A 24,173-nucleotide genomic window follows, 5' to 3' on the forward strand; every position below is an offset into this window, starting at 1 on the left:
CCTAAGAAGCACAACAATTTCAGCCAAAACTCGACGGCTTAACTTTAGTCTTCGATCACTTTCCGATAGATTATAAAAATTATTAACGTGTACAAGAAAATTATCATCGGTTATGCTGGAGCAACGATATAAACAAACTCAATGCAAATAAGTAATACAAATGTTAACATTGCCTACTTACTGGCTTGATGATAAATCATGTTCGGCTGTATTGAAGTACACAAAAATCAGCAGTAAATTGCTTCTAATGCTATTCTTATGGAGAACATTTTACGTTATATCTCGTTTTCTGGCATTTTTATGGGAATTCTACTATTTTTCCCGGGTCCCTGGGGTGAAGACCTTAAATTTAAGACCCCTCCCACTTTTCTGCGACCTACAGACGTCCTCAATTGTTTGGCAAAAATGTTGTCTTAAAGAATTATATATAAGGATTATAAGTTATTTGAAATGGTTGCATGTGCCGATAAATTATTTGAAATCCGGGTGTCCGAAAAAGAACTCCCTAGTTTTAAAAGTACCTCATGATAGTATTAGTTTAAATGGATGAGTAATAATCCTTTAGTGCTAATGGTTCGAGGGACAATTCCAAGAAAGTAAAAATCACAAATTCCCATGTTATTCTTATGGGGAATAAATACACTGTTGTAGTTTGCTTGTTGATGGATACTATTTTAATCAAATATGACAAAATAGTTTATTAATGTTAAGCTAATAACGTTTCATTAAATAACACACATTTATTGAAGGTAGCAGCAAACCTAAGTACTCATTAAAATTTATGTTATTTCAATATGTTAAATCTGACAATTTTAAGGAAATGTTTTTGTAGAAATCCAGTCAGGTAAATAGACATTTTCTTTGTCTACAGATTTGCTGCGGCAGGGGCATTATTCGTTTATAGTTATCGAGTTTATTTGGCATATTTTGTTGGTAAAGAAAATGACTTATAACTATTAATCGTTCCAAATATGAAGCTTATTCAGAACTAATATGCCGCAGCTGTCATAATACATCAATTTATTTTTATTGCATTTAGACGTTCTTTAAGGAATAATTTTTGGTTAATCCATCATATATAATGGGCAAGAATGATTTTTGAAAATATTGTTCTCATCGCAGGGAAAATCTACGCATATTGTTAAAAATATATTTTACTGTAAATGTACGTAATCCGTTTATAAATAAAAATATTTTTAAAAATAAGCAAACAACTTAATTTAAAATTTTAAAAAATAACATGGGACTTATATGGGTTGCCGTTATAGTGACAAAATGAAAACGAAATATAAACAGAAAATCAACAAATAGAAGAGATTCCAATCACATGTTTATTTACTGCGTGGGATGAAAGTCTGTAAATCACATAGGTCTTAAGATACGAACTGTATTGGAAAAAAGATATACAAAAGAAATAAAAACATACCTGCACACAAAATAAATTTGCATTTGCCACATTATATTTTTATTTAACTATTTCTTATACATGACATCTTTATTCTCCATTATGCCAATTCTCTGCAACCGAGTACTCTCAGGCCTCAGATAAAGATCAGTGTGACTGATAGCTGGTAGAGAACGTGTTGAATAAAATTAGGTTCAACAGTTACTGATTTGCTGCGAAAATAAGTTGGTGACGAGGTTTTACAAAATACCATTGAAAAGAATAAATTAGAGTCAAACGTTCATTTTATTGTTGTTAATCACGTTTAATCACAGATGGATTGCATTGTTACTGCTCCAAGTGTTCAGTACTGGTTGTTGTCGTTGTTCTGGTTGTAGACAGTGACAGTCTGGAAGAAGATGTTCTTAGCCTGCTGGAAGTTCTGAGGCTGGACCTGACGGTCGAAGGGGAAGCCCTGGGGACGGTTGTCGTTGGGCTGGTTCTGGTACTGGTTGTTGTCTTGGTTGTTGTTGGGCTGGTACTGGTTGACAGCAACGACGAAGACGTACTGCTGGCCATTCTGGGAACCCTTGGGGAGAATCAGGTTCTGGGGCAGAGTGTATTGTTGCTGCTGCTGCTGGGTCTGGTTGTAGTAGTTCTGACCCTGGTTGAACAGAGCGCGAGTGCTGGGCTGTTGCTGGACGAACCTGGTGGACTGCTGGGAGTTACGCTGGATCTGGTTCTGGCCGTTCTTCACTAAAAACAAAACAACCGAGGTTTAGTTTCTCACAGTATTAAGAGTTGTTACAGTTTTGTTAAACAACGTAAAAAAGGAAGTCAATTTGTCTTTGTCTGTACAAGTTCGCCAAGATTGACGCCGATGATTGTCGCTTTAGTTTTAACTTCCGAAACTGTAATTCTCTATTAAGGAAACGATAAACATTTTACGATAATGAGAAAAAACCAAGAAAAAGATAATTCAGTATTACAATAAAGTTGATTCTATTAATGCGAAGGGTTTAATCTTTGACTATTAATACAACTTCTGTATCCAATAGTCAATGGTTTAATCTTAATTTAAATTAGTTTATTAAATGCTTTTCTCTAAGTGAGTTATGAAACTTACGCTGGGCGACGAAGCGGTCGATCTCAACGAAGTTCTGTCTAGCCTGCTCCAGAGTGTACTGGTTGCCCTGTGCGTCGTACTGGGGTCCGATGAAGACTCGCACGACGGCGTCAGTGTCCTGCTGGCTGTTGACCTGGATCTGGTAGTTGAAGGGCTTGTTGTTAAGTTGTTGCTGCTGAGCCTTGAATTGGTAGCTCTCGGCCTGTTCTCCCTGTTGGTAGTTGATGGCGTTGTACAGGTCAACCTCGTTGTTGTCGAAATAGGTAACCAGCTGGTCAACGTTCACAGCCTTGACCTCAACACCGTTGAAGTTGATCTGCTCCTGCTTGTAGGATTGCAGTTGGTTCTTGAAGTTCTGGAAGTAGTTGACGATGCGAGCGATGACCTGGTAGAAGACGGGATCCCTCAGGGCGGCAGAGTTGGTCTCAACAGCACCGGGAGCGTTCTAGAATTAAATTTTGGTTCTTATAGTAGATAAATAAAAAGCACAAAAAAGCTATTTTTACTCAATGCCATGGTTATGGAATATTTTATCAACCCACATTAGCATACGCAAAATAACAAATAGTTGTAATGAAAATTATTTTACCTGGTACTTGTTGTTGGGGTCAACAATGCTTCCGACCACCTTCCTGAAGACGTCAAAATATCCGTAAAGGCCATTGTTAGCAGCGTAGTACTGGTTGTTGACAGAGTTCTCGTTGGCCTGCACAATGTTACCCAAGATAGCAACTCCATTCTCAGCATTCAGAGCCTGTTTACCACCCTGGTTCTGTAAATAAAAAATATAATCAGAAAATTGTTTGGTATTTTAATATAACATAACACACAAAAAATACTTATCCATAGAATATTATACTTTTCTTACGTTCACAGAAATATGCAAAGAAATGAGCCCTCAAACAATTGGATACATAATTCTTTGACCGTTCTTTACATTTATTTTTTGTTGGTGTTGGCCTATAGGACAAGCACTTACATTGAGGCTTTGATTAAATTACTTAAGCAATTTTTAAACATGATTCTTATATAAAATTTAGATGGACATTTTTTAGCCATTGTTAAGTTAACCCACAGTTCAATATTATTAGAATACAAAATAAAAGCAGTATAGAGTACATACGTTCTTGACCTGCTGGCTGTCGACGGCGTCAGCGATGCGCCTGTCGATGTTCTGCAGCTGCTGAAGGTAGTTGTTGTTGGCATTGTTGATGTTAGCGTTGTTCTGGCGGGCGGGCACGGCCTGTCCGTTGTGGTACTGCAGCTGGGGGTTGTAGCCGGGTTGAACGTTCTTGTTGAACTGGAAGGGCTGTACGTTAGGCAGGTCGTTGGCGTACCTCTCCAGGTTGTAACGAGCAAGAACCTGTTGCAGGTAGTAGTAGAAGTTCTCGCCTTGGTTGGCGTTCTGGTTCTTCTGGTTGTACTTCTGCTGGTTGAACCATGTGGGGTTGTAGATCTGCTGGTTGGCGAACTGCTGGTTCAGGTTGATGTCCTCGCTGAAGTAAGCGACGCGACCCTCTTGGTTCTGCTGTTGCTGGTTCTGGTACTGGTTAGCCTGGTTCTCGTTGTCGTAGTTCTGGTTGTTCTGGTTCTGGTTGTTGAACAGCTGTTGGAACTGGTTCTGGTTACCCTGCTGCTGCTGTTGCTGCTGTTGCTGTTGCTGCTGTTGCTTCTGTTGCTGGTTCTGGACGTAGTTGTTGGTGTTGTTAGACTGGACGGTGGCTTGCTTCTGACCTTGCTGCTTGTTGTTCTGGGCCTGCTGGATAGCCTGAGCGTTGACGAACAAGTTAGGGTAGACCTCGGACTGAGGAGGCAGAGGAATGTTCTGGGTGTCTTGACGCTTGACGATGGCGACGCTCAGAGCGTAGACGAACTGTCCCTCGTTGACGCGGTCACGGGCCCAGCAAGCGGCCTGGTAGAAGGTGTCGAAGTCCTTGGCGAAGTAGAAGACGTCGAACAGCTGGATGGCCTGTTGGAGCTGGTTGGGGTTGTTGTAGTTGAACACTTGTCCACGGGGCAACAGACCCTGCTTGTATGCATTCTGGAACTGCTTTACGGCGTAGGCGTTCTGAAACCAAGTGGCATACATCAGTATCAATAATGATATATTGCACTGAGCTATTTTATAAACAACCGAATACTATATAATGTCCTTAGTTTATGCTTGCTGTATATAATAAAATATCCTTATATATAATTCTGTAAGACCAAATTTTTACCAGAAAATTGTGGACGTCTGGTAAGTCGCAGAAAAGTGGGAGGGGTCTTAAATTAAAGGTCTTGACCCCAGGGACTCGGGAAAAATAGCATAACTCCCATAAAGTTGCCAGAAAACGAGATATAACGTATAATGTTTTCCATAAGAATAGCATTAGAAGCAATTTTACTGCTGATTTTTGTTTACTTCATACAGCTGATCGTGATTTATCAATTATCATCAAGCCAGTAAGCAATTTTAACATTCGGATTACTTAATTGCCAGTCAATTCTGCAACGTACTATATAAAACCAGGGATAACGTTACCTGTAAAAATTAAGACTTTTTAGTTACGTACTGTGAAACTTTTCAAATTTGTGTATTTTTAACGTTTAACATTAAATAACCATTAACCACCACATTGACTAAATAATTAACGATTCAAGATTAAATGGAACACTTCTGCTTTGTTTTTATTTCAAAAAATATGTTCTAGATTTATTCTACACTTTCTTTCTTTTAAATTTAAGATTTATTGTAGTGTTTAATCAATACTTTGTATGAAGTGGAATGAATAACCTCAATGGCTTTAGAAAATAACCTAGAAATAAAGATGGAATAGGTTCGTACGGGAAATATATATTTGTTAATTAAGTAAGTACTATGACAAGTTCGAATGGGAGGAAAAACAATATGCTTGGAGATTTTAAACAGGTACTGTCTGTTGCTCGCAAAAGAGTTAAGAATCAGCCAAATGATTAGGCTTAATTTGATAGAATATGTAACGTCAATCGCACCTTTAAGAGGAATACCACCACATAAACTTTTACGAATTGTAGTTTTTTTATGTTGATCAGAAGAAATCTAGGGTTAAGTTTGGTCAATGGGATGCCTTTACTTTACACTAATAAACCCAAACAAAAGAAGTATAAACTTAGAATTATTAACTGGGTAAGGATGCTAATTTAGCGGGTTTGGCAAAGAACTAAGCTTACCTAAAAACACCTTTATTTGCCTTTTCTTATTTGACGAAGACAATTTCCTAAGTTCCAATCAGGAGGTCTTTTTTATGACAATCAACCACAAGACCAAAGCTACCTTAATAAACCATCATTTATTCAAAAACAATTATATGTTTGCTGTCTTTATCAGAGGTAAAAGCTATGTATTTATTCAAATGATTTATTGAAAATAACATCATCAAAGGCAAACAAAGACAAACAACAAACTGTTTTCTACACAAAAGATATGGCGTACAGGGATATATATTCTGACACAGTGATAATATATTTCTTTGTTTGTTTAAATTTAGGAATAAATTGTTTTATATTATTGAGCTTTTTAGGGACTTATGTCCCTACAAGCCACTAGTATATAAGTAAATATATATGTTCAAAATAGTATATGTGTTTTGGGTTGAGGTACACTTAGGCTATTAAAAATAATGTACGAGTTTTTGGTTGAAGTAGGGTAAGGGAGGGTAAGAGTACGCGGTCGGGTAAGAGTACGCAGGGATTTTTTGGTCAGTTGGCAGCACTGCAGGGAATTAGTTTTGTGCTAGTTCAGTGTGCCACCAACGAAGAAGGAAGCCGCCATCACGCCGAAGTTCAGCTCGTCTTCGTTTGGATTTGACAAGGTAAAATGCAGTTTTTATACTTTGGCATGTAATATTTTGAACACAGAACTTATGATTTTGTGACCTGATTATAGCTTGTAGATTCCTTTGTCCCACATAGTAGCTTAGAATAGTTAATTAGGAATCGAACGATGTAAGTTTTGAGTCAGTTGCTGACAGGTGCTGGCACCTAGTGACATTTTTTTTAAATATGGTCTGGGAGGCTAAGAGTACGCAGCACTGCGTACTCTTACCCACACTGCGTACTCTTATCCTCCCTGTCGGCGATTGCTACATAAAAAAATCAATCTGCTCTTGTTTGGAGATCAATCAACTCAAATTGTCAATCTGTTCAATTTCGTTATTTAGCAATAAATTAGTAACATTTTCTTTTTTTCAGATTCACTGTTTTCTTTAAAATGGCTCCATACAAAAGAAAAACCGACAGAGTACTTTTAACCGCTGAGACCTTGGAAGAAGCTAAACGAAAACTAGAAGCTGGGAAGAGCAAGAGGGAAGTAGCTCGAGAGTTGGGGATCAACGAGTGCACTTTGCGAAAAAGGCTGAAAACTGTAAGTTATTAGCTATTTTTCTTCAGCCAAAGTCCTTGCCACTATTACTTATAAGCTACTGTACTAGATGGTATAAAGGTGCTATAATCAGAAAGTTTGTGAACATCGCTCATACTGGCCCAGTCAACAATGTTTTTTTTTTTGCGGAGGGACCTGTTTGCGCTACCCTGTCGTTTTTACAGACATTGTTTGTGGATTTTATCACTTTTGTGACATCTGTACGGATCACTAATTAATATCTATAGCTTAGGCTAAACTGTGTGCTTGTTGCAGGGGACAGTAGCAGAGTCACTTGGGAGATACAAGAAGGCCTTGACTGATGAGATGGAGCGTGAGCTAGCTCAACATTGCAGGGACCTTGACTCAAGATTTTATGGATTGACTAGGAAACACATAATGAAAGTTGCTTTTGACTACGCTCAAATGAATGGTGTTTCTGAACGGTTCAATCAAGAAAAAAAAATGGCTGGCAAAGATTGGCTAAAATCTTTTTGTAAAAGAAACAACCTCTCTGTTAGGGCACCTGAAAATTGTAGTATGGCTAGGGCAATTGGTTTCAATAGAGTTCAGGTGTCTAGGTTTTATGATAATTTGAAAGAATGTTGCATTCAAAAAAAGTTTCCTGCTCACAGGAAATTTAATGTTGATGAGACAGGGTTGTCGACAGTCCCTAGTAGGACTCCAAAGGTATTGACGCCTAAAGGTAAAAAAACAGTTTGCAAAATTGCAAGTGCTGAGCGGGGAATAACAGTCACAGCAGTGTGCTGCATGAGTGCAACTGGAGTTTTTGTGCCTCCTGCACTAATTTTTCCAAGAAAAAGAATGAATCCTTCTCTTTTCACAGATGCTCCTCCTGGAACTTTGAGACTTGTGACGGACACTGGATATATGAACTCCGATCTATTTCTTGATTGGCTGAAACATTTTGTGCAGCATACAAAACCATCTGCTGATGACCCTGTTTTACTCATCGCTGACAATCACTCTACACACTGTTCCCTTCAGGCAATTTTGTACTGCCGAGAGAACAATGTCACATTTTTGACTCTTCCACCTCATGCAAGCCACATCATCCAACCTCTCGATAAGTGTTTCTATGGCCCACTCAAATCAGCATTTTCAACTGAAGCGGAAAAATGGCTTGTTCAACATCCTGGTGAAGTGATAAAGTTGAGAGATGTAGCTGGCATTTTCAAAGAAGCTTATTCAGCAACAGCCAAGATAAAGCTCGCTGAAAAAGGATTTAAAGTTACTGGTATCGAACCCTTTAATCCAGACATCATTGATGATGAGCTTTTTGCCCCATCCCTTGTCACTGAACAACCTCAAAGCCAAAATGAAGATGAGACAGCAAACCTCCAAGACCAAGTGACTGATGCCAGTAATCCAGACAAAGACTTAGCCCTACCATTGGATATCGAGTCACCTGAGGGACAGCAAGCTGCAGACCCACTGGAACTTGTACCTGAGGCACAGATAATCAAAAGTTCGACTCAAAGTTCAACTATAAAAAAGTCCATTCATTTGTTACTTCCTTTGCCAAAACGAGAGGTCATGCCAGATCAGAAAGGCAAACGCCCATCTCAAAAATCAGAAATAATTACTTCTTCACCTTTTAAAGCTAAGTTAGAGAACAAGGAAAAGGTCAAACTAAACCTAGAGAAAGAGAAATTGGAAAAAATTGAAAGAATTAAAGCTAATAAGGTTGCGAAAAAAAGCCTTTTTAAAGGATTTCAAACAGAAAAAGTTAAAAATAACCCTGCGAGCCTAAAGAAAAAGGGAGTTAATATAAAAATTTAGAAAAGCACACCTATTAAGCAGAACAAGGTTATCAAAAAAGAACCTTCAGACGTTATTCCCAAAAAAATCCTACGCCTTGATCAACCATGCTCAAGTTCAGCCCAACCGGGAACTTCCCAAGACAGGAGTTCTCAAGAAGACGTCACCGTCTGCGGTGGATGCGGAGAATCTTTTGTTGAAGACTGGATCCAGTGTGGAATCTGCAATGTGTGGTGGCATGAGACTTGCTCCTCTTATGAAGGCAGCGGACCATTTGTGTGTGATCACTGCTAGTGCGTACTCTTAGCCCATCATCCGCGTACTCTTACCCTCCCGGGAGCCCAAGAGTACGCAAATGGCATTTTTTTCTAAATAATTTTTTATTAACTTATATTTTTATATAAATGTACAAAACTTTGTACTTTTGATAGGTAATAACTAAAGCATATTGTGTGAAAATTTGAGTTTCATATACCTTATACTTGGTCATTTACAGCAAAAAATGCACTAAGTGCGTACACTTAACCTCCCTTACCCTACACTTATTCAAAATTGTTTATTAAATTCTTTGGTATTCCTCCATACAGGACATTTTGCCACACTCATAATTTTTTTACTTAAAAAATTAATAACAGTAGGCTATATAAGGTTGAATTATTTCTGTTATCTGTAAAAAGTAAATAGACATTTTTCTAAACCTATTATATAAAAAAAACATGTAGTTTATATTGCATTAGAAAAAAATCTTTTACAAGTTCAGAATGTAATACGATTATTATTTTAGAATTAGGTAATTTGATCTTTGGATTCCCAAATTTAACAATCAGCACACTTAGGAACTTGAACCTTACAGTGGAGAATATAAAACAACTTTAAAGTGCTAAAAGGAAATGTTTTTATTTCAAATTTGTTAAAAAAAAGGCTTATGACACTTCTAAATTTAGGATGGTGTAATATAAAATAATTAAAATGTCGGTTCTGAGGTTCGATACATATAAATCTTTAGATTCTAAATATGACAAAACACCCACAGCCAAAAATATTTCAGCCTATGCGTAAAATATATTTTACACAGTTAACTTTCAAATCCATCCGATGCACTAAACCTGCAAACTCTCGAATTTCCATTTGCCTGATTGGAGTTTTACTGAAATATTTAATCTTATTCACTATTTATTGACATTTCATTAAACAAGTATTAAGGTTTGATTTTAAAAAGAAGTTAAAAAGCCGATGTTTTTGTTAGATAACATTAGCTTTGTATGAAAGATGAATTGTGTTATTAGATAAAAAACCCTCTATGTTAGTTATTGTATTTTTAATTATTATATAATAACGTTGCTATACGATATAAAAATAGCTAAAAGCAATAAAGAATATTATTATTATTATGTTTCAATTTATTAAAGAAGACTTAAATCGTATATAAAAAATAATTATATTTTTCTAGTCTTCAATCATAGTATACTTTAGTGCTTCAGGGAAATTCCTAATTGCAAATACATACAGGGTAAAATCTCAACTTTCCCTATGCGAACAAAGCAATAACTGACAATACGAGATAGGAAAATGGTACTTAATTGATTATTTGACCAATTATTATTGTTAAGTATATCTACGTTAGTGCTTAGAAATCATGGAATTATATAATTACCAAAAATAAGATACATTTTAAGACCCCTCGTAGATATTTATGAGTTTGAGAAGTTTAAAACATGATTACTTTTAAAGCTTTGACCGTGTAAATTTTATGAATTTTCTACAATAATAGTAATAAAAATTTTTGTTTATGTATAAAAATAAAATATTAAATAAAACTGGGATTACAGTTTAGCATTACACTTACGTTGAAGTTCTGGGCGTTGAAGTTGAAGTTGTTGCCGATCTGCTGCTGTTCCTGGTTGTAGTTGGGCTGCTGAACATTGACGAACAGCTTGTACAGGTTCTGTTGCTTTTGGTCGTCATTTTGGTTGCCTGAAAGGAAAAAAATAGACACATGATACGTAAGTTTTTAACACAGGGATTTCTACAGCATATACACTATACATTAGCTATTGATTTTGGAATACTGAAGAACACAATTCAATTAGTTTAAGTATAGGTTTATTTTAAGTTAACTGTTTATTTTAATAAGTTTGATTTGGATTTTTGGTAACACTTTGTTTGCATTACCTATCCTGTATTTGAACAGTTTAACCAATATAATAGAGTATTTGTATTATTTTCATGATCAACAAAGAAATAATTAATAAGTAACATTTGAGTCGGATAGATTTATCTTACAAATATTATTGCAGTACAGTAAAGAAAGTTGGACTGATAATCCTACAATTAACAAGTAAAATGTACTTGATGATACGAAAAGCGTTGAGTATTCATGCCGATTACACTTGTATACTCAAAGGTGTAGCTCATTATACGGACAACTATAAATATACTCATATAAAAAAAGCTGTACTAGACTTTTTAGTCAATTTATAAACATGCAAACCCATTAAGGTCAATTTATATACTGTGGTGTGGTATAGTTTTACAAATAAATTGGTTTAGTTAGGTTATATAATATATAAAAGTTTATTGTGTTGTGTATAATAATTTATTGAGTTTAGACAATTACTTAAACACTTCTATGTAAAGAAAATCGTGCAATTTAGACAAAATTACGAACAATGTTGTAAAATAAAACAAAATTATATTTATGGTTTTATGAAATGAAATGCTGTTAACGTAGATGTTTATTAGTAGTGTTTGTACCTACCGTTTTGGCCGTTGCCGTTAGCGGCAGCGGAGGCGAGCGCCAATCCACACAGAAGCAGGGCTGTGACCTTCATGGTGAACAGTGCCTACCTCTCGGCAGCAGCAGCTACTTATAGTGCTCTTTATCAGTCTTATCACTCCCTCGGCGACCTTCAGTGACACGACCTGGACCGTTCTTTTGGCAACCTGTACGAAACATGATGTAAGAGTTAAAGTTTTACATCCAAGGTACATGAAACATTTCATTAGTCACTATCATATCCATCTGCTGGATACCTACCTACAAACTGTGATAACTAATTAAGAAGCTTACTAGTAGAAGATTCAGCAATTGTGATTTAAATATCATACCTACTATATAAAACTACGTAGCTCACCTTTTTGATAAAAATGGCATAAATAAAAACAAATTAGAAATATTAGATGCACATCCAATAATTAAACACTTGCAAAGCATTACTTATATTTACCCAAATAAAATATAGGTAGCTTTAGGCCTACATAGGATGAGTGTAAGAGTTATGTATGCATTAAGATGGTTTTAAGGTTACAGGACTAGGCTAGATATCTATCAAAGTAACTTCCAATGGCTTAGCCTATTATTTGTCAGGGTCAATAAAATAGTACAATTTGATCAATGCCAACCAAACTTGGTTTCGACAAGTTTGAAATGACCATGAACCATGAACTTGGCAACATTTACCCCTTAGTTTAGCTAGACCTGACTATGTGGCTTAGCGTCCCAACTTTTCCAGGCCTATGTCATGCATGACCTTCTCTAAGAGGAGGCTAAGTTCAAGCTCTACACGTAGATAAGTTAAGTTATGTACAATATTTATGATATGCTATAGATAAGGTTATACGTTTTCAAACTGAGTCATGTTTGGCAAATTCATGTATAAGTTAGGTTGAAGCAAAGTCTTAAAATGTTGGCGCAGCATGCGTCGCACCGTGTCCCCTGTTGACAAATGTCAATGTCATAAAACGACAAATGTCAAAGCTTGAATTTTATGTTAAGTATCGACCTGGCAGGCGTTACCCCTTAGTTGAGCTACACCTAGCCTATGTGGCTTAGCTATATAACTATTCCAGGCCTATGTCATGGCCTTCTCTAAGAGGAGACTAAGCTCAGACTCTACGCCTAGCGTTGTATAATTTGTGTGATATATATAGGTAACCGTTTTCAAATTGAGCCAAGTTTGACAAATTGTTATGATGTAGGTTGAAGCAAAGTTTTAAAATGTTAGCGCAACATGCGTCGCAGCGTGTCGCCTGTTGACAAATGTCAAAGCTTGAATTTGCCCTGGAGGCTAACTAAGTTATCTTAGTTATGTACTTATGCATTATAGCCTATATTAAGTAAGTTATCTGTACACAAGGTGTGTGTTGATTTTGAAAAGTGTCAAGTCAAGGTATTTTCTCCTACTTCTAAACTACCTACATTTTATTGTAAGTTGAATAAGTAATAAATATACAACTACATCAAGTCAAGACAAAGAATGCAAATCCAGGTATGAGTATTTAATGTAAACACCAATTTAAGGGCTGCAGGAGATCATTCAAGGTTAAAACCACTTATTATCCAATCCTAAAGTGTATTTTGTATAAATATAATAAATATTTAACTCTTGATATGATTTAACTAATATTTACATTACATCTGCCACATTCACCATACAGTGTTGTTATGAAGACAAACTTTTCTGTGAAAGCATGTAACATAAGGTATTTTAAATTTAAGCTTGAAATTATTTATTATTTAAGGTGTATACTATGACAAATAAATATACAGTCATTTTTGACAGGTTTTAATCATAGGGTTTGAATTTTACACGGATTTTAACTGCGGTTCTCTCGTAAACCTTAATTTTTACCATACTAGGCCTATTCGTGGCTTTATCTAAGTAATCCAAGCGTATGTACAATGTTGTATAGTATAGATACAACTATAGGCCAAAGCTTTAAAACAAAGCTAGGTTTGGCAAATTATTTTGATAGGTTATTAATTGCAGTTAGGTTGGTTAAAAGTTGGATCAGCACGCAGCGTGTCGCCTGTCGATAAATGTTGCAAACTCACAAATGCCAAAGCCTACCCTTGCTTTAGAGCATAATATATCAATATACTTCAGCATTGTACATATACTTACGTAACTTTTGTGTACATAAGATAAGGATCTATCAAGTGTCAAGAGATTAATTTTGGTCTTAAAATGCACAAACTAACATATTTTAAGTGTAAAGTAGGCTATTGTTTATGACAAAAGTTCAATATAATCCCCCCTAGTAAAGATTGCTTTATAATGTATGAATTTCCCTTACTGAATTCGTCTCACTAAATCGAAAAATGTAATCGTTTTCAGTCGGAAAAAGTCCTGAGTTTCAGGAAAATGGTATTACATATTAGGAAAATTCAGATTAAAGGACATGTATTAGGGAGCGAGCCCAAGTTTTTGCAGTACTTCAAAGGAAGGTAGGTGTTAAGATGTTCTTTCTACTGATAGCCTTTTTTGAATTCAGCTTGAAAAATACTGGGTATTTTCTATAGTTTAGGCAGTTTAGGGGCTCTAAACAAATTTTTAAAAACTCCTTTTTCTCATTACTTCGTTCAACTAAGATATGAGTTTAACAGAAGTTAAATAGAATGCAAAACAATATTTTTGGGACAGATTACATTGACCAAAGAATACTCTCAGAGTATACTAATTAAGTCCCCGAGCAAAGCTAGGTACCCAGGTATCTACTTTTAATTTATAAACGGATAAAGCACATCAACAGGAAAATATCTTTCTAACAGTATGCGTGGATTTTTTCTGTTATGCACACGAGCCAAGAAAAACTGTTTTCAAGATTCAGGCTTGCCGATTACTATATAGATCCCTGTTTTCCTTACTTCATTGCCGATCAGCTGATATGCATTGTAGGTTTGGTGTTATTAGGAAGCTATTGTGAAGAGAATCCACCATAGCATTTTTGCAAGATTAAAGAGTAGTTATTGTAAACGAATACTTTAATTTAAATTACCAATTTTTTACCAAGAAAGGTTTGAGATTAGGTTTCTAGGTGTGTTCCAGTACCTAATGGCGAAACTATTTATTGACTTGTCAAGTATATAAGTAAACCGGCTCCTTAACAAAATGTAGACCTATAAACACATAGGCATGCTTAATGTAAGCGAAAATATGAAAATACTATGTTGGGTTTTATCATTGACTAGTGGATAATGAAGTAGACCATCTATATGGACCAGCTGTCACAAATGTGTTATTTAAAAAGAACATAAATATGTGAGCCAGTGACAGAATCGCGCTTGTGTCAAACATTTTATTTTATAACTTATTTTTGGTTCCTGACACAGTTGATGGGTCATAACATAACAGTTGCTGTAGCTAATCTAAAAAATATATTTATACGAGTTCGTGAACATGAGTGATTGGACAATGGGAACGGGGTTTTATAGGGTAAAAATTGGTTTTTATTATTTTTTTACCCTCAAAACATACAATTTTCCAGTTTATCTCTAAACCATTTTGAAGAGCTCGAAAAACACAAATAACTTTACGGAGGGTAAGTAAACTGTTGTAGTTTTGCTTGTTTATGGATATACTGTATTTTGACCAAAGTTGGCAAATTTATTTATTTTATACTAACCTAGTAATATTTTACAAAAAAAAAAAAACACACACTTTATTACCCAAAATGTGGCAACAAACCTAGGTACTCGTTAAACCAAATGCTATTGAAATAAATCAAATTAGGCAAATGGAAATTCTCTCAGTCTGCAGGTTTGATGCCGCGTAGGTATCTATATATATAATACGCTAAGCCGATTTTTGTGAACAGAACTCCTCCCTCATTTTTGGACCGATTTTGATGATTAAAGTGTCAAAAAAATTTGCCTGATTTGTAGTTTTGCAAAGTTTTTTTAGTTTTTTGATATCTTTATTAGTTTGGGCAGGATCTTCCATCAAAGTTGGAATTTCTCCCATAAGATTAACATGGGGAAATCTAAATATTTAATTGGAAACTTTGTCTCCACTAATTTGAGAGAACGGCTGGGCGTAGAAACTTGGTAGAGGTGTCCAAAGAAAGGTCTTGGTCTGTAGATGAGTTATCAAAAGAAAAACGAAGTAAATTCGCTTAGGGCTCTGCCCCAGAAGCCTTTTAAGATCCCTCCACAGATTTGTTTACATTTTGGCCATGTGGATAATACTTTTTAATGGAACAGCAGCTGTTAATTTTAAAATTGTATTTTAAACAACACACATCTATTGGGAGTTACTAAATAGTCCAAAAGAAGTATTTGCAATGTTATTTTCTGATTTTAAAATTGATTTTCTTCTGGTGGAAAATCTTATTATAACAATAAGTGCAGAAGGGCACGGTGCCCATTTGAGCCGTGTCCATATTTTGTTAAATTAATAGTGGTTTACAGCAACTGGACAAAACGTTTTACAATATTTATGTAGAAATATGTTCATGATTTAGAAATTTATTAAGCTGGAAAACTGCAATATAATGCAGACTTTTAAGAGAGGTTACTTCCATGTATTCATTCAGCTTAGTGAAAAAATAATATAGATATGTAAACAAATAAGAACCTAAACTTTTAGAGAGCCTTTGAATGTCATTAGACAAATGAAAAGGGTTGTGCATGTTTACTAGCGCTACTATGCAACAAAACCCATTTAATTTATCTCTAAAATATATATTCTTAAAGTGCACTGAGCAGCAGTCTAAAAAATCTATGTAACTTACCCATATAATATAGTTACAAAATGATCAAACTCGCATTGTGACATTTATAATTCGGCTTATATTTCTCCAACAGAAAGTTCATCTGCAGAATATGATTGTACTCTTACCGTTTCTAATAACATCCAAACACAGAAACCTTGCCTAAAATAATACCTATATTGACAAATTAGTCTTTCCAACAAACATATTTTTTTCCAATAAAATCATAGATTAATCTGCATTACACTGATGAACTCATGGAAGTGTTTAGCTACAAAAGATCCACCAATACGATTTTAATACTATTTAAAGGTTCTTCCAAAGGAAGAGATACCGGATAGCATACTAACAACTCCGATGACGTACGGTATGGGAAATATTTTATTCATTGAATGATCAACCCTTTTGGTAACTAACGCAATTAATTTATTGTTTTTACAATTATTACTCTTTGAACAATGCTAAATGCTCAAAATATGTATAATTTCACTCAATTTATCGCAGTTAGATGAATTAGCGTAAGCCTTGAAAGTAACCGTCGATTTCGACGGGTTTCACCTAGTATGTTATATTGGTTATATGATGGATAATTTGACATGTGGGATTGGTTTCGTCTCAAAACATTTGAACCAACGCATTTAAACCTAGTTATTTTATACCTGAAATAGTCAAATAGCTTGAAGAATCTACAACGTTTTAAATTATCTTGAACATCAATAGCAGGCACAACATAGAGATTGAACAACTATTTTTAGAAGTTTAATGATACATAATCTCCTTGAAGGCAATATTTTCTGTAAATATACGTACAATATTTTCTCAGAAACATGATCAAAATAAACATAGTTTAATATATTTAATAGTATCCTAAACAGTTTGTTGTTAATCTAATAGTAGGTTTAATTCGCTTATGTTTTTTGATTATCATTGTGGTATAATCAAGAAGAAAAATATTACAAAATTACATATCTAATTACCCATATAATATTTAACCTTTTGGGTCATATTGTTACAGAGGGCGAAAGGTGGATAGTTTGCAAATATTCTACAAATATGGAAACATGTCAAAAAATCCAAATCAATATATTATACTATTTTTTGAAATCTCAACTTCGTTAAATTTATTATAATTTGCTTGCTTCATTCTGAGACTTCGTATGTATAGTTTCTCACGAGTATTAAGATTGATGATATCTCTTTTACAATTAACCTGATTGCAATTGGGATTACAATTAATCTGATATTTTAGGACGAAATTTGAGAACATATAAAACCTTAAAAGTATTACAATGTCTTTAATTCTTGAAATTACGTTTTAAAATTGCTCGAAATTTTTTCTTAAATATAGTAGTATTTGAGATGCATGTTGCAGTTTTATTTGTCTCAACACTTTTATATACGTTTTAATTTTAATAGTGATACTTGTGGGTTACTTTGTATTTTTCTATTATTGGTAGCTACAAAATTGTAGCTGCATACATTTTTAAGTTCCTTTTTACTTTCCTTTTATTCGTCAGTGAAAACATTATTTTGTGAACATTAGTTTTGTTCTTCCTTAAAACATATATCATTTTAATATAAATTTTGTTGTATTAATACTTTTCAGTTGCTCGTCAGAGCGTGGTATGCTCCCGTTAGGGTTTGGAGTAGGTAAAAATAATTAAATGTATCTTTTGTATGGCAAGAATCCTTCATTTCATTCCATAATGTTTAAAAGCCTCCATTTCCGCATTATTTTTTGAGCAGTAGTTAAACTAGAAATGCCACGGGGACACGGGGTCACTATATTCTTCGAAAAAAAATGATAGTATTGGGTATTTAGAAAATAATATCCAGTATACAATGTGTTGTAGGTGCTACCTTTAATGATTGTGCGTTTGGAAATTTAATTGGTAATTAAGTAGTTGTTGATACCAGCATCTTACTGAGATTCAATGTGTATGGAGTCAACTCTGATTAAAAGAACAGTTGAGACGTGTCTAGTTTAGATAAATGTGGAAATATTACAACAACAAACAAGTTTAAAATTATGTCCAAAGGAACTAGGAGTATTTGTAATGGTCTATATTCAATAATGTCATAAACATTGTATACTCTACTCACTTTATCTTCCCAAGTTTTGTTAACTATAATAATTATGCTATTTAACATTCACACAACGAGTATAATGCAATTAAGTGCGTCTAAATCTATCACATTACATTCGGGAAAGGATAATGTTGTAGATAATTAATTAGTGTCATGTGTAAGGTATAAATATAAATATAATAACTTCCATACGTGTAACTTGTCGTGAAAACAGAAAAATAGTGATGTAATTTTATACTTATTAAATTACTGCCATATTCACGTATCTATTTACGTTTGGTATTTACGTATCTGTAATCCAATGGTAAATGCGAGACTACGGTCTAAACTCCGGTTTTGGAGGAAGAATTTATCGTTGTTTTATCATGATATACAATCATGACCAACAATCATGACTAACAAGGACACACTACGATAAGAATTGGTCGGTAGATCACAGCATCAGATCAGAATTGTAGGAAATACTTTAACAGCTGGGATCAGTCATTTTCTACGTACACTCTGCTGTTTAGGACATGTGATGCAGTATATTTTCTAAGAAATATTTAATCTGGACCTTTAAGCAAAATCTATAGTGTTTTCATGCATCAAATAAAGTTTAAACTGTAATATAAGCAACTGCGTGATGATGTCAAAGTAAAAACTGTTTTGATATTTAGATTATACAAAGTGAATCGAGCGAAAATCATAATCAAGAACATCGTGATTAAATGAAACTTATGAGAAATTTTTAATCAATATTAGCGAGAAAGCTCTGTTATCATACGTGAAAAAGATAGACCTTTAAGAGTAGAAAAAGATTAATCGCAATGACCCTAAACCCAAGATTACATATTAACTCAAATAAACTGGATAACATTTGAACTTTGTGAAAGCCGTTTGAGTGTGTTGTTTGGATGACGAATTACTTTCAAGAATTTCTTTTTGAATACTGTACAGATTGTTACTTAATTTAATCACTCTTATGATCATCAGTCTAGATTTTGTGTTATTACTAATTCGTTTCCCAGTTTCTCATCCCGTATGTTAGGAAAGACGTGTAATTCACATTAGTAGTGTCCGTGAGGATGGACTTTTATTTATACATAACAATTCCGGTTGGTTATTGTTATAAACAACGTATTCAGTTGTATTAAATGTTTGTTTTTTGATACTCCAACGTATTTTAAATCGCATAATTACAATAACAAATCAATATGCCTAACAGATAATCTTCTGACAAGAGTACCTGAAGATTACTGTAATTGATTTGCTTTCACGGATAACTGGTTGATCCAAATCAACGCGACACTTGTACATAATCACATTTTTAGACACTCAAAAGTATAAACAAAAATATGTTTAGAAAAGTTTCATTAAGGGATAAACAAAAAAACACTAAACAGATTATATTCAAAATTATTTTAGTTATATAGGTCCGGGAGTTAATGATTCTACACATGTTTAAAAGTAAGAGGGTCTTAATATAAATTGTACCTTATATTGTATCGTATAGGCATATAATCTTTTGCACCCGGTTTGTAATATGTTGGAAACTATAAATAATTTATATGTACTGTTTGAAAAAAAATATGTGTATAGCATATAAAGGCCTATGTTTAAAAACATGCTTTAGTTGGGGTGCTGAATGGTTTTAATTTTTTTTCAATTAAAATTGAATTTTGTTTGTGTTTGATTCTAAAGTTAGTTATTTCTTACATATTTAACAATAATAAACAGTATCATTAAACTGACACATTCTTTCTCCCATTAGCTTTTCAACAACCCATTATAATGCTTACCATAATGATAAGTGGTGGTAGTAACTATATGGTATTTTATGCGTTAAATCGCAAAACTTGCATAACTTTTGTACCGGAATTTTGAAAGCGTTGGGGGTTTTAACATTCAGCATATAGCAGAAAGGACCATAACATACATCATTTTAATCAACATTGTTTGAAAATAAAAAAAAAACCTGGAGATACAATGGCCTGATTCAAAATGTTATCAAAATCGAACCAGAGGTGTAGCTCTGTACACACCCACACGCACACACATACACACGCACACAGACGGAAGAAAAACACACAGACATCACATCGAAAACCATTTTTATGAGTTCAGCGCGACTTTCTCCATGTACTTTGATTGAATATAATATACAACTCTATAGTTATTTATATATGTCTTAAAGAGTGTTATATTTTCAACGGTGTACTAGGTATGTCTGAGAGAAAGTATAAATATAGGCTAACATAATTATAGTCTTTTACTTGTGTATTTCTGTCCATTAAAATAACCAAACTGGACCAGCTTAGCAATTTATACTAAGCATGCTTACATGTAAGAACGGGTCTATCCGCTTAATTAGGCTGGAGTTTAAGAAAAGGAAATTGCATACAAAATCATTGATTACGAAACAGCTAAACTATTTTTACTGGCCTTATCAATGAGATCAAGTTGAAGTTCTTGTAAAATTATAAAATTATCGTCTGAATAGTTTTTTTGCATAACCTCCTTAAAAATATCTTTATGACGTAAGTGATTTTTAATATATCAACTTTTATGGAACAATCAGCGAAAATATTTATATTTCCCTCCTCATTTTAAGGTAAAAATGATTTTAGTTAAATAGCAAACATGTAAGCATCACAAGATACCAACTTTACAATTAATAAAATATATAATTTAAAATATCTTGAAAATAACATTCAATTAGAAACAGTAGGCCTACTAGTACTTGCGCTATTTATAAAGTTCATTTGCAAGATTCTTAACTACGTGTAAGTATCAATGTTTTATTTTTTCTCAAGGTGTAACCTATAAATTTCTTCATACAGTAACTCTTTTCATAAGAGTCTTATTTTTTCCTTTAGTTCATTATTCCGACTCATTTTGGTTTACACTTGTTGGTGCAACTTCGCAATTAATTTACCGTTAAATCGTCTACAAAAATGTATCAGTAGCGAGTAAAACTTTAATTAAATACAATAGCTAATCAAATGCATAAGTCAAACTAAGTTTCAAGTTTAATCAGTTTTTTTTATATTTATAGCGTTAAACATTTTGGCAAGATAGTGATTCTTAAACAACTAAAAAGGTCTTTGAGATAACTAACTGGATATAACTGCCTTTATTACCATTGCAGTTTGATCTTCTAAAGAGTTGGACAGACTTTGTAATGTTGAACTTTCATAGTGTAATTTAGATGGTTTCAGATGTTTAAATGGGTTGCTTTGTTATCAAAATGTACTATATATTTCTTGTATCTCAACTCCTGCTAAACACCAGGATATGAGATTATACAAAGTATTCTACAGCAAGAATAAATGGACTGATATGTAGATTTATTTATCATAATGGAAAATAAAATGACGACAATTTCAAGATCAGGTGTATGTTGAGGTTGTGTTTTTGTTTATCATTAGTTTGTTATTATTCAAATAACTCTAAAACTATTAGTATGAGTTTTAAAGTAGGCTTTAAAACAAAATAGGATTTAAAGTGTTCTTGCACGATTTTACGTCAATATGTTAAGTTACTGTGGTTACAGTATCAGCAGAACAGAACAGCTATTAGGAGTCAGGTACCACCATTATTTATCAAAGTCCACATATTTTCTACAATCAATTGCATTACCATCTAAAAACGGCCAGAAAATAGCAATGTTATTATTGTGTTGAACTTGTATCAAGACGTGCAACACTTAGCTTTGTAAAATATTTCAATTGAATATTTCCTTGAGTTTTGTGGGAGTTTCAAGTCAATTCCAACCAAGAAACGTAAACAAATCAACAAATGAACTATAACATTGAGGTTTTAGTGACCAAGGAGACTTGGTACACTTCCACTTGTTACCCAATACTTACTTTCTAAAACCCTATCACGACTACAAACCCCTAACCCTACCTCTACCGATTGAAAACATATCTAAATGGTAAACATATCTTAATGGTAATTGTAATAGTGGGCCTATGTTTGTGCAGAAATCCACCTAATTTCGTTTTGTGATGGAAAAATGTACAGTCGCACATTTAGTTTTCATAACAGTACAGTACAAGTAGATATATCAGCGCTTTGCAAACGAATATGAACCCATAGGTATATAAAATACCGTTGAATACGACTACGAAAAGAGCTAATAATTACTAGCCATATCAGAACTTCCATCTTTATAATATTACCATTTGAGACATCACCAGGTAAACAATATCATTTAGTTGGACGATATGACGTTTACTACTTTTGGTTTTATGGATGTGCACAGTAAAATAGAAGTTATTTTAATGCTATCTCTGGACCTGTCCTTCACACGGGAATCAAGTAGCAAGTCAAAACTGTATATTATGCAGAACGCCGGTTTACATAATAAGAAAATTCTCCAAGTTTGTGCAACGATCACAAAAAACAAATGTCACATGCAAATCTTTAAAAGAGGAAGTATGTGTGTATATATACAGATATGCATATTTCGTATGAATTCTGAAACCACTCGACAGAATCTAATGAAACTTTCAGGCATTTTTAAGCACCATTAACAACTAGGTGAACCCCGTCGAAATCGACAATTACTCTTGAGGTTTTACATAAATTCAGCTAACTGCGACAGATAGAGTGAAGTGATTAAAAACAAAATAATCAGTAAGACGATTGTGTACCTTAAAAAACGTGGTTAATGAATTTGTTTAATTCAATAATTTCTGTTCTTTCATCGGCTTTAGGTTGCCCCAAATGATTTTCAGGAGTCTTACAATTGTTTCTTGTGCATGTCTTTTGTTCATGTTAAAGCCTCTTTCACTATATTGGGAAAGGAGTTCATATAATTGGTTTGTCATCTGACGGAAAGAGTCAATATTACTAAAATAACTGGTTCCATCTGCTTTAGGAAAATCATTCGGATCGTATTTGGATTTTATAAGTGAATCACCATCTTTGGTCATAAAAATACAGAAGTTTATCAGCGGGAGGCATATTAAAACTGTTTTTTTGTATATATATATATCTGATCCTCCAGAAAGCAGTAACATTCTTACTTAGACTGGGGTCTAAATAAAACAATTTTGATTCCTTCTCTTGCCACATCAACATCGAGTATTTAATCATCATGTACTTATTTGCTAATTGATTAATTTCTGAAGTAGTTTTTTTGAAATATTGAGGTTTGAAATGGTTTGAAATTGTTTTGAAATGGTTTTTGGTGAGGTTGCTGTCAAACTTGAGCTTTATTGATATGCAAGGGTCAATTGCCTTGGCCGCATCGATCACATAATGTTGTGCATGTATTTTGTGGACGGGATGGACCAGTGAATTTGACCACAAATCTTGAACATTAGCGGAACCCTTTAACCAATCAATAGCTTTTAATACTTATGAAGTCAAACGGGATGAAGCCGTAGCGTGTAACAGCTAGTTTTGAATAAGTCCAAATAAATATATTAAACCTTAATCGCAGCACACCTGTGCATTCAGAACCGTTTAAATGATTCACTATTAATTATAATATGCAGGTGCGTCAAAGGAGCTCAACCCCAGAGGATTTTAAGTTTTGCCGAGATAAATTTTTTAGTTCGAGACGAAGTCGAGAATTTAAAACGATCGAGAAAACCCTTTCGGCCCGTCGTACGAAGGCTATTTTTCTCCACACTATAAAAAATTGAGAAAATATAAACAATATGCGCACTTACACACATGGCGCTTTAAGGTTATTGAAGAAATTTGTAGAGGAATCAGTAAAAATAATATTAAAGCCCCCCAAAGATTATAACTAACCATCGATCTCTATTAGTTGTAGTAATAGAGATCTATGCGCCGAACATGAGAAAATGACAACAGATGGTATAGCAACAACTAAAAATACATCGGGAAAAAATAAATAGGACTAAACAAAAAGGAACCACGAATCAAATTAAAATCATAGTTGGATCCTAACTGATAGTCAT

The 24,173-nt window shown here is 34.0% G+C and overlaps 1 protein-coding gene across 1 annotated transcript; it reads right to left on the reverse strand.

Annotated features, from left to right (window-relative positions):
• Positions 1-1,671: 1,671 nt before the first annotated feature.
• Positions 1,672-11,540, reverse strand: LOC129004402 (arylphorin subunit alpha-like). The gene is made up of 6 exons (XM_054432977.1): positions 11,432-11,540; positions 10,520-10,647; positions 3,634-4,578; positions 3,100-3,282; positions 2,511-2,955; positions 1,672-2,140 (listed from the first exon to the last, which is right to left on the reverse strand). Exons 1-6 carry the CDS (start codon positions 11,502-11,504, stop codon positions 1,749-1,751), a joined length of 2,166 nt encoding a protein of 721 aa, XP_054288952.1. The 5' UTR covers positions 11,505-11,540; the 3' UTR covers positions 1,672-1,748.
• Positions 11,541-24,173: the final 12,633 nt, after the last annotated feature.

This window comes from Macrosteles quadrilineatus, unplaced genomic scaffold (genome assembly GCF_028750875.1).
Source record: "Macrosteles quadrilineatus isolate MER2022 unplaced genomic scaffold, UCM_ALF_1.0 Scaffold_1__1_contigs__length_201487025, whole genome shotgun sequence".
In the NCBI taxonomy this organism is placed as follows: domain Eukaryota; kingdom Metazoa; phylum Arthropoda; class Insecta; order Hemiptera; family Cicadellidae; genus Macrosteles; species Macrosteles quadrilineatus.

Bases quoted from the DNA above. Each gene is read 5' to 3' on its own strand.
- LOC129004402 (XM_054432977.1), bottom strand. From the start codon at position 11,504: ATGAAGGTCACAGCCCTGCTTCTGTGTGGATTGGCGCTCGCCTCCGCT. The intron at 4,579-10,519 runs GTAAGTGTAATG...ACTTGGTTTCAG, and splicing joins TCAACGCCCAGAACTTCAAC to AACGCCTACGCCGTAAAGCA. The intron at 2,141-2,510 runs GTAAGTTTCATA...TTTTGTTTTTAG, and splicing joins CGACCGCTTCGTCGCCCAGC to TGAAGAACGGCCAGAACCAG.